The sequence below is a fragment of the Poecilia formosa genome, unplaced genomic scaffold (assembly GCF_000485575.1).
Source record: "Poecilia formosa unplaced genomic scaffold, Poecilia_formosa-5.1.2 Scaffold296, whole genome shotgun sequence".
In the NCBI taxonomy this organism is placed as follows: Eukaryota; Metazoa; Chordata; class Actinopteri; order Cyprinodontiformes; family Poeciliidae; genus Poecilia; species Poecilia formosa.
This window is the reverse complement of record NW_006800235.1, coordinates 784335-796304: the sequence shown is the minus strand read 5'-3', so window position 1 is coordinate 796304 and position 11970 is coordinate 784335. Positions and strand designations below refer to the sequence as shown.

The following is an 11970-nucleotide window of genomic DNA, read 5'->3' as shown; positions in this document are numbered from 1 at the left end:
AAGTTTTTGTCTAAATTAAGGTGAATTCATGGTTCCTTTTTCCACATAATGTAACCGGTAGGGTTTATGATAAAAAATAAATAAATAATAATTATGTGATCGGTATCGGTGATCGGCCCTCATGGGTGATTGGTATCGGTATCGGCAGGAAAAAACCTGATTGGCACATCTCTAATATATATGTGTATATATATATATATATATATATATTTTTTTTATGAAATAAATAATAGCTACTGCAGTGTACACAGAGCATTACAAGAACAAGAACGGCTCTCAGTGAGGCTTCAGTCCTGTCAACCTTAGTAAAGATCCGTCCAAAAGAATCGGTTCGTTCCTGAATGTCATATAACTATATTGCACTTTGGTCACAGCTTTGTCCCATACATGCGACATGTCAGCCAACACCTCCACACAATAATTCAGTGCATGAGTGACAACTTTTTTTCATCGCAGATGCAACATGTGTGTCTCAGTCAGTACAGCTAGAATTGCTAACATCACGTCCACCGAGCTTACTTTTCTTTAAGCTTTCCTTCCAAGTGACGCTAAAAGTTGGACGTGAAGGCGAAGCAAGCGCTGCTGATTTTACTTGTTGCTATATCTTATGATTTATGCAGCGCTATTATGTTACTGACAGACATCTTCTCCCGCTCAGAGGAAATCACTGCGCATGTCTTGGAGCTCCGCGTGCGAGTAAAGGTGGAGGCGATGGGTGACAACCGACACTAAGTCACGTTATTGCTTGGATTTTACGGCGCCACCTTAAGACCCTGAACTTCACATTTTAACGAAAAAAAAAAGCACAACGCGACTTGGACGTAACGAGTAACGCGACAGTTTTGTAGAAATGTTGTAAAGTAGAAAGTACAGATACTTACTGTAAAATGTAGTGGAGTAAAAGTAGAAGGTATCCATTATTAAATCTACTTAAGTAAAGTACAGAGTAAAGTACAGATACACGAAAATGTACTTAAGTACTTCCCACCACTGCCACACGGCACAAATCGATTTCTCTCACGAACATCCCGATTCCAGAAGAAAATGGACTCAAGTTAAGCGATAAAAGACATAACAAAAAGGAGAAAGAAAACAAAAACGTTGGACAAAGACTGCGGGAGCAGCCGCTCTATTTGCTGTGCTATGCACTGAACCGGTGTTCTGTCAGATCAGCATACGTTGTCATATAGTCATACGCAGTCATTACCATATGATTTTATTTAATCAGCAACATTGAATCATGACGTAGATCAACATACACTTTGTTATTAACAGCTGTGTGGCATCCTGACTTAGCGGTTAAGTAGGTTAATGAGTTTTACACAGGTGTGTGTTGTAGTTGACTGCAGCTGCAGCTAGACCCTACTTTAAATACACTTTGAAACCACGACAATGCATGTATATTTATCTAGTTATTATGTTATGATATTATAAACAATTGAATTACTTATTTTCGTATAGCAGCATTCGCAACTTGTTGCGTATGCTGCACTGAAACTCCACTAACGGTCGGACTTCTTAATGCGCATGCGCGGGCATGCGTACTAACTGTATGTATGCTATCCTGACAGTTTATGGCTATCTGACAGAACACCGGGCTCTCAGTTGCGCAATGTCAGCTGTTTGGGATTCCTGTTCGTGCTTAGCTACGTCACCGCGCTTTCTGATTGGCTACCTGTCACATTCAACAGGCTTCCTTCTCGCTCCCATTCAGGGAAAAACCCACAGGCTGCAATAAAAGGGCCAAGACAAACCAACATGTTCAATATGCCCGATTTTAGAGCGGAGCGGTCCCGACGTTCAGCACGATCGGTTACGGTTGTCATGTGTCCACTCCCCCCCAAACCCCCTCGGGCCGCAGTAAAATGTCAGTCTTGACCGCGGTTCGCGGTGATAAAAAGGTTGGGGGCCACTGCACTAACAAATTAATACCCATTGACTAAGGCCCAGGACCCATTCTTCTTACGCCTGATTCCAAAAAAGTCTAAAAGAGGCTGCAGCTCAGGGACCGAGTTTTGGGGGACAAATTTTTTTTTGTGTGAAGCCACTATGGCTCTGGATAGTTGTTAAAGACGCCCAGGTTGCTCTGAATTTTTTTTAATTTTTTTTATTTATTTATTTATTTTATCTAGGTAGTGTTTTTGTGTCTGCAATACTTTCTCTATGGCATCTTCCTCCATCCTCTATATGTGTGCAAGGTAAAAACAGAAATTATCAAAATCATCTCATAAAGTAATATCCTCAAATCCTAACTTGAGTTTATTTTCTTTTCCCCGAGGCGTTGCCGTGTCCGCATCCAGTCAACTGTTATGTCTCCAGACCCACTGAGAAAAATGTCTTCATTGTGTTCATGTTGGCCGTTTCGGTCGTCTCCTTGGTGCTCAGCGTGCTCGAGCTGCATCACCTGGCATGGAGACACTGCTGCAGGTAGTGTAGTGGATATCTGAGGAAAACAGTCCTTTTGTTGGCCTGCATCTATGTAACGCACTAAAAGGGCGTTCCCTAGCGCAGAGGTTCCCAAACTGTGGGGCGCGCCCCCTGGGGGGGTGGGGGGGCCGTCTGGATGAAAAAAAAACAAAAACAAAACAAAACACATGAACGCTGTAGGCGCTGGATTTTTACCTTAGAATTGCCAACTCTGTTATTCCTATGCCAATTTGATACAGTAGAGGCTTCCACACTTCCCATATCTGTGTCGTCTGTCACTTTTATCAGCAGTTAAGACTGTTTAATCCGTTAACATGTCGTAACCTGTTTTTCCGAGCCGCCTTTAAACGCAACATGAGCGTTACGACGCTCGCGCTGGGTTTCCACCTGTGAAGAAGACCTGCTGCTGCTGGGCGGAGCTACAGGTGTGTTAGAATCACGGCAGCAAACCAGCAAAACGCAAAGAACTTTTCACAGTTTTTCCTCCAAACTAACCGACTGAGTTGAGTAAAGCTGCTGGATGCAGGTAATGTTAGCTAAAAGATGACTAGCTAATATCAATACAGAACCTTAAGCTTGTTAACAAGTAGCCTGTAGGCTACTGGTGTTGTCTGTGTTCTGCTAAGTACATTTATTTTGCCCCAAGACACTTCGTTCAACCAGACAGCTATTTGTAATGCGTAGGAGGGGCCCAGGAAATATTAGGAAACCACTGGGGGGGCCCAGGAAGAAAAGTTTGGGAACCACTGCCCTAGTGTATCATTTCCTTTAACCTTAGCTTTGCTCGCATGTGCTCTCTCTCTCTCTCTCTCTCTCTCTCTCTCTCTCTCTGTGTGTGTGTGTGTGTGTGTGTGTGTGTGTGTATACAAGCATGCAGATAGCTAAAAGAGACAGAGGAAAACACAGAATAATTTTTTTCTCAACAGGACTTTAGAACTGTGTGATTTGCTTCATGTTCCTGCCTGGTTTTAGTGAGAATGCCAGCAGCAGTGTTTTGGATCAGCTCCTGCTGTTTGAGTGATTTTTTTTAGGCAGACTAGTGAAGACACTGTTCAATAATCAATGTGACTAAAGATAAACACATGGATAAGTTTCTCTAGATCTCGCTGAGACATTAGTCCTTTAATCCTGGAAATGTTCTTCAAGTCATAGACGGCCAACTTTGTAACTGTCTTTGTGTGGCTCTTAAGGTTCAGGTCTGAGTCAATCACTACATCCAGATTTTGGGCCTGATTGCTGGTTGTAGTTGTAACAGGTGAAACTGTGCATTGACTTTAGATCGTTTCTCTTTAGGTCCAAAGATAATAACTTCAGTTTTGTTTCTGTTCAGCTGGAGAAGGTTTTGACACATCCACATTGGATAGAGCCTGGCATGGAGTATACAGGCTGCTTCTGACTGCAAAAACATAGTTTCAGTTCACATTGTTACAGTATCAGTTCGCAAAAAATAACATTTCTACTTTTAACTCACGACAGCTGCTTTGAAGACTATTCAAGTTCATGTAGCACCTCAAGATAGTTTAGGTTAAATCATAGACTTATACTTTGTTGGTTCGTGTTTGTTGTCAACAGGAAATCTAAACAGGAAGGAGTTTCATTTGAAACTAACGCTTTTAAAATTTCTACTGCAGGAAGTTTTACTTCTCCTCAAAGAGTGTCACATCTGCTAACACCTCCATGGTCCGACAGATCTCCATGTCTCCACCTCGACCGTCAACCCCTCCTCCTGATTTCAATCAGTGTGTGACTGGCTCCTCGCACTTCCTCCCGCTCCCCTTCCCTAACAACGGACTGGCCTCTCAGCAAAACTCTGAGAACATGGTGACGGAGAAGAACAAGAGGGCCGCTGCGGTTGAGGAGGCAAACTTTCTCCACATGAATTACTACTCAACCAAATGGGAGAACTGCGGAGATGGCCAGATTCAAGATGGAGTGTACCTGAGTTCTGACAGTAACAGCTACAGTCCTGAGAGCAAAGAGATGATGTGCCTCCAGATCCAGAGCAATGGCCCAGATGCGCTGCTGCTGAAGGACAAGAGAAGATTCAGCAAAACAAGTGGAACAAGCAGCCGAACAAGAGTGGGTGATCTCTCAGTTTAGAAATCAAACCACATACAGACTCCAGCTACAATATACTTCCTACAGGTTTCATAACTCTTGACTTTTTGTACATTGGCTGTGATTCCATTGACTATGCAATTGGGGATGTTGGATTAGGAAAATAAATGCTTACTGGAAACATGGCAATTTCAAAAAACTTTAGCTTTTTCATAAAACATCTCTGCTCTAGGATGACATGGTTTTTCAGTTGTATCAGAATGTATCTGTTTCACTAAACTATAATGGTAATTTAGTTTATATGATCTTTGGATCATATAAGTTGCGTGATCAACAACCGGATGTTAGTACTGTCAGAAAAGACAAAGACGATGACGACAGGAAGTGGTAGGAGGATGAAGGCGCAGGGTTTTTTTTAATGACTTATTGCATAAACAAACTTATTCACATGTTGCGTTTCCTATTTAATTGAAACACAGCAATTGCGAAATGCCACTACTACAGTTAACTACAGTGATGATGTGTTCAAGTTGATGTACAGTTTATGTGAATGTGACAGAGCTGCTGGATTTGATGTGAATCTTTGATAACTGTCCTGGTCACTGATTCACTGAAATAACTTTATCTTCAGACAGTACCTGCGTTTCCATGGTAAATGTGTGCAAATCTTTGTCTATTCTGCTAATGTACAGAAAAAAGCACAATTTTTCAATTTCAGTGTTTCCATTAAATAAGAAGTTAAATGAAAATCACATTAAGTTTTTTCACACAATAAGTCATTAAAAATCATAGCAGCAATGGATGGAAACAATTACATGATATGTTCATGTTTCAAACATGGCTCTAGTGCTGGTGTCAGCCATCACAGAAGACATAGGTGTTTTATTCAAGCATTGGGCCAACAAGTTCCTTCAATTCAACACTTTGGAATGACACGATTTTGTGATGCTGTGAGAGCTCTGGTGGAGCCAGCTGCTCATTGTCTGTAAAATAAAATTCAAACCATCATTCTCCTACCACTTCCTGTTGTCTTCTTCGTCATTTTCGCCAGTAGTAACATCCAGCTGTTGATCAATCAAGTCGTGATTTGAAAAAAGTGCTTTTTCATTGCCGTTTCAGAAAGTACATATATTTCAAGAGAGCCAACAAACCACTTCATTCTAGCGTAAATCTTTTATCAAAAAACAAGAGATTTTGAGAAATCGGCGTATTTCCACTAAGCCAATGTATTTTTGTATTTTCAGTTTCTGTAGTTTTTTTTTAGATTAGGTGCTGCAAAGGTATTAGTAGCTCCCTTACCTGTAGCACAAAACATAATATAATCAAAATTATTGGTCACATAAACGCATTGTTAGTGTGGGGGAAGCTAACAGCTAGCCACACATGTACCATCTGTTACACTTGGTGCCGTTTTCTTTTTAGATTTTGAAATAGTACTAATAGTGTTATTTGTTACTGCAGATCACTTGGAAATCATCAGTGTTTTTTAGCTATGTCGAGAATGGAGTAAATCATTAGATTTTGTATCAGTTGTACTACAGCTGGGTAAAAAAACAACCAAAAAACCCCTCTGCTCTATGCTTCACTTCGTTCAGAGGGTTTGGTCCCTCAGCTGTTGAGAAACGGTTGCTTGTTGGAGGCGTGAAAATTTTAATGGGGTAATCTGATTTTACCCCCTCACTAATGCTTGGTACTGATGCATTACGTATGTAATGCATCGATTCAAAATTGCTCACCAGGAATTGCGTGTGATGCAAACAACCGTCCCTCTTTGCAAAGAGAGAAGTGCCAAGCTGAATCTTTGCAAGCAATAAAAAATCTTAAATATTCAATTTGTTCCAACTACTTGGAAATGCAGCCAACGCAAAGTTAATGACTGTTCAATTAGATGCAAGGTCAGCTGGTGTAAGTCCACACAGAAACATGTTTTGTCCATATTCAAGTTTGGTACTGGACAAAGCAGTACCAAACTTAACAATGGTCTGTTGTGAAGTTGTAAAGTGTTAATATCAGCTAGTATATTGTTGCATCATGCTGTGAACACGTTTATTTTGAGTCCATTTAAGTTTTAATTTAAAAGTCATCTAAAACAGGCGGTGTTTGTTCGATTAGCAGTTAGCTTCCACCACTCAGAGCATTTATTTACTTCCAACATGCTCGCAGTGTTGTTACATCTTTTGAGCAGATGTAAGGGAATATTACTGATAATAACCGTTTAAACATTATAGACTGTACCTGAGCCAGTTGGTTTTGTGACAATGTAGAGACCTAAAAAATTATATAGAGTCCAAGAGCTCCATTTATTTTCCTTGGTTCTGTGGAAGAAGGCAGATGTTAGCTTCTGCAGTAGCGCTAAATTAGTTTCCATTGTGAGTATGAAGATATATTTGGCATTTAAAATATTAAAATAGGCAGTTCTAAGTGTTTTTATGGAGTTTGTGAAATGTTTGAGGATTGTTTGCACTATTGTTTCCTTATTTTCGGCACATCAGTTAACAACTCTTATATATCTTATATAATTTTTAAACCATCTGTCGGAGTCAATTCTGCCAAATGTTTTATTTAACATCCTTATTGGAAATATTCTCAAATAAAAATATACTCTCATGCTGTTTATCTGATATCAGTCCTTTTGCAGGATCTTTACTTGTACATATTTATGTGGAATGATGAGACACAAATGAATGTAACTTTACTACTTATGTTCAATTGAAGCCTCTTAGACTTTTCTTGTTCGCTGAAGAAGAAAACAGAACTTGAGTATCAGACAGACAACCAGACAGTAAACTGTGAGAATGAAATTTGAAGAAGTGTATTCTGGGGTTAAAAAAATCTTCCCAAGCTGGTTCCCATGACCAGCGTCCAGAACAGGAATGTGGCTGATGGGAGAAATTCTACTAAGCTCGTCTTAATTTAGCAAAGGTTTGGGAACGATAAAAATGTTGGTTCTCTTTTTCTTTCTGTTTGAGTGTTTTCACTGTTATGGATGAAAACATTTTTCTATGTATTTCAACTAAAAAAATATTTTACCTTTTTTAACCAGGTTGAGTTTTAAAAGGACATTTTTCAAGAAAGACCTGACCGAGAGGCAGCAAAGGTTATACAACCATTACAAGTAACTACACAATTAAATACAAATAAAACTGTCACAATTTAAGAAAGTCTTTAAAAAAGTCATCCCTGGTGCTCTCAGTCTGGACTTAAAGTATTTAATGAATCAGTTAAGTTCATTTTGAGTCTTTTTGCATCATGTTCCAGACGGAGCACAATAGACAAAGGCCCCTTTTCCCCAGTCCTATGCAGGGAAATAGTACATGATTGGATGAAATAATAAAAATATCTGTAGAGGAATTAAATTAGAAATATAAAAAAATGTTTGACTTTATATTCAAAGCAAGAAAAGGATAAAATCAGCATTCAAGTTGAATTTCCTTGCCAGATTCAATTTACTACATTTCAGTTGATTCAGTCGTCCTAATGTTTTTATTTATTATTATGGTAATAAATAAAAACTACTTCAAGCAACTTTTTTTAACAGCGCTCTCAAGTGGTGTTTTTGTAATAATGACTTGGCTCTCCTTAGACTTCAGGGATAACCACAACGAACACATAGAACTATAAAGTGTTTAGTAACAGAAAGTACAAATGAGAATTTAACTATTATTCATCAAGAAAAATCAAATTAATAGAATGAGGCGAATCAGAACCTGGGAGAAGATTTAGACTTGGTTCTATATTTTGACAACCCAGTAAAATCAGTTACAAAATTATCTTAAAGACATTTCCAAAAGCTATTCAATCAAACGTTATCCCAGAAAAACTGGTGCAAGCCTTTATTTTTAGTGGGTTGCAGTAGATATTTACAGATCAATAAGGCAGTACTGCTGCCAGAGTCCTGATCAACACCAACAAACTGATCACATTCCACCACTGCTCTAATTCCTTGTTTATTAAGGAATAGGTTCTGAAGTTCTGCTATTAGTCTATAGATTATGGAATAGTCTTTGGCCGGAATACATGTTTGTATTGCTTGTCAGGTATGAACCATATACCTGACAAGCATAGTTCTGGTCTTCATAGACCAGAACTAGAGGACAGACTGGATGCCCCACAATTCCCTGAAAACCTAAAATATGCATTAAGTGTTGGCTCCTTTAAATCAGGACTGAAAACATTTCTGTTTACATCAGCTTTTGATAAAAGAATCTGATAATTGAATGATTTAAAACATTTCTTTTTATATGCCTTCAGTAGATGTTTCAATAATAAATGTGCCTGAAATGTTATCGACATTCCACTAATGTAAAAAAAAAACAACACAATTTCGTAATTGCAGTGTTTCTATTAAATAAGAAATGTAATTAAAATCACACATGAATAAATTTGTTCAAGCAATAAGTCGTTATAAAACATGTCGGACCATCAGCCTCCTATCACTTCATGTCGTCTTCGTCTTTTGCACCTGTAGTTACATCCGGTTGTTTTTTTTTTGTTTTTTTTTTCTATTAATTTATTTCAAACAGGTTTTTAAAAACAAGAAAACAAGCAATCAGTAGGACAGAGAAATCTGTCATGATATGCGGTTGGATGAGGTGAGGCAGACGCAGCGGACCCAGGTTTAGGAAATGAAATGATGATTTTAATGTTAGTCCAGAAATATGAGGTCCAAACCAGGCAGCACAGAGACAGTGGAAGGCTAAGGCTCAACAACTGGAACCACTATGGATAATGCAACTAGACAAGACGTAAGCCCAGACAAGGACACAACAAGGAACACAGGTGGGTTTAAATACACAGGGAGACAATCAGGAGAAACAAGGGACAGCTGGGGACAATCCAGGGGTAGACGGGACAACACAGAGACTCAACAGGACACAGAAACCTNGGGTAAATCTCGGCAGATTTAGGAAACTCAATTCACCCGTTAGACGGAGAGCTGGGAGCAACATCTCCCTCCTCTCAGAAGAGGAAGTAGAGAGAGAGAGAAGGGGGGGGGGGTGTTGTGCAACAACAATAACCAAGAACAAAATAATTTATGTTTGATAACAAGGTTTGTGATGCTAAAAATAGTTTCCATTGCAGTTTTGTGAAATACACCAATTTCACAGCTGAAATACCACCTCATATAGCACAAAGATCTTTTATAAAAAAAAGTTGAGTTTTTTTTTTTTTTACTTTTATTTGGGGTGTTTTCATTAAGCATTTACTTTTGGAATTCCAATTTTTCTCTGTTTTAAAGCCTTTTCCCTTTAAGTGGTGATTTTACACTTGGACTTTATTTCCTGTAGAACTTTGATGCTGTAGAAATAAACTTGTCTTGACTGATGCTGCCACCCCTTGTTTTACAGGACGGACTGTGAGTTCAGTTTACTTGTATTTCATTTCCAATAACCTTTCTATTTTTAGATCATGGACTGAGCAGTGTATTTCTGTCAACAACTGGCTTCTTTTTGCTGCTCTTCCATAAAGGTCAGGTTTGTAAAGTACACCGCTAATAGTTCTGTTGACAGATTTTCCCACTTGAGCTGAACTCTGAGATGTTCAAACTTGGGATAGTGTTTCACAGACTAAACTTATCCTCTTTGTGATGCTGTTTGTTCAGTCATGTTCCCAAGCAAACCTCTCAGACAGAACACTTGAATTTATTCTGAGATTAAATTCAATATTACTACCTATTTACTAACAATAGGTTACTTCTGAAGCAGTTAATTTTGTTTAGAAGCAGCAGAGCAAAGGCTGCGGAAAATAAATTTACTCCTTACTATTAAGAATTTTATTTGTGGAAAATTGACAAAGCTACTAAATGTAAGGTTTGGTTGATTGATGTAACTGTAGAATAAAAATAAAGAGAGGTAATACTTTGGCCAACACCGCCCTCTGGTGGCTTTAATTATAATAAATCAGACCAGAGTAACTTTTTTCCCCACAAAATCTTGATTTTCTCAGATCAGAGGTGGGTAAAGTGGCCAAACATTTTACTTAAGTAAGAGTAGCACTAACTCAACATTTTTTGTATTAAAGTAAACGGGGAAAAAAATCCATCCAAAAAATTATTAGAGTAACATTAAAACAAGGTATTTGGTAAAAATGGGTACTTTACTGAGAAACTGATCCTAACATCTGATTTAATATTAAAAATGTCATCAGACAAACATAATTATGTTATGTGCAAATTTAGGTGTGTTGAAGTCTAAAATTAAAATAACATATAACTACAGATAAATAAATAAGCAAGAGAAACTTTCTTTTCACAATACACTTCTTTTGATACAAACCTTATGAAACTACAATTTATTGTAGGTCATGGCAAAAAGGCTCAGCAAATATAGAATAACATTAGAACAGCAAACAGGATGTCTCACTTCAACATAAATTTCATGTCTCTGTCTGATGCATTTTGTCTAAAACATGTTACTCAGAGTTAGTAGAGTAGCTAGTAATTTTAATGAGGTGTGATTAGTGATACTTTACAGAAACATGACTGACATGTTGAAAATACCACTTCAAAATGAACCCCAATTTTTCTCCTATGACAGACTAAATAACCCAAATTATTGCTGGTAATTTTTGACTGTTACTTTACAAAACGCATCTTGTACCTGTAGGTCCCTTTATGACAATTCAGGGTTTTGGAGACTTCTTTTAGTATTTTGCGGCCTGCTTTCAGGGTTAGCTTGCTTGAAAAACCAAACTTGGGCATGTTGTTTTGAATGTCCTTCATTTTAAAACTATTTTCTATTCAGTTGGCTAGTTGCCTTTAGATTATTATCTTTAACTCCCTCACCAGCTGCTACAGTCTTCTTTTGAAGGCCTCAGAAAGCTTTTGATCTCAACATGGGATTTAGTCTCTCTTCAGCAGTAGCTGCGGTTCCATTAGCTGTTCCATTAAACATAACATTGCGCAAATTAGAATTATGAAAATAAATGTGCTTAACCGAAATAATAATAGTAATAATAATAATAAGATACAATAATAGCCATGTCAAAATTGGTGTTTTTCACTAAAAGTTTTTTCATATCACGCCTGTTTGTATACAGCAGCAATGTGGGCTCATCAAAAGTTGCATCATTGTAAAGTGTTGAATCCATGGCTCCTCTCTAAAATCTGCAACTACAAAATGCTGCATACGTAGTCGCTCCCAACTACAAGGAGCTTGTCAGCCTAACACCTGAACAAATTGAATGAATTGCAAAAAAAAATAAAAAAATTATATATAGATAGATAGATAGATAGATAGATAGATAGATAGATAGATAGATAGATAGATAGATAGATAGATAGATAGATAGATAGATAGATAGATATCGATATGTAGATATATATAGATATCTACATATAGATTTATATATGTACAGAGAGATAGATAGAAGTATAGATAGATCTATATCTATCTATCTATATCTATATAAATTGTTTATATAGATAAATTTATATATCAATATCTAGATATAAATATCTAGATAAATATCTAGATATAAATATCT

The 11970-nt window shown here is 37.7% G+C and overlaps 1 protein-coding gene across 1 annotated transcript; it reads left to right on the top strand.

The window, feature by feature from the left end:
- Positions 1-1627: 1627 nt before the first annotated feature.
- Positions 1628-4888, top strand: LOC103151903 (gap junction alpha-5 protein-like). The gene is made up of 3 exons (XM_007572177.2): positions 1628-2198; positions 2279-2427; positions 4059-4888. The coding sequence occupies exons 2-3, from the start codon at positions 2351-2353 to the stop codon at positions 4525-4527; spliced, it is 546 nt and encodes a 181-aa protein (XP_007572239.1). The 5' UTR covers positions 1628-2198; positions 2279-2350; the 3' UTR covers positions 4528-4888.
- The last annotated feature ends 7082 nt before the right edge of the window (positions 4889-11970 follow it).

Bases quoted from the DNA above. Each gene is read 5' to 3' on its own strand.
- LOC103151903 (XM_007572177.2), top strand. From the start codon at position 2,351: ATGTTGGCCGTTTCGGTCGTCTCCTTGGTGCTCAGCGTGCTCGAGCTG. The intron at 2,428-4,058 runs GTAGTGTAGTGG...TTTCTACTGCAG, and splicing joins GCATGGAGACACTGCTGCAG to GAAGTTTTACTTCTCCTCAA.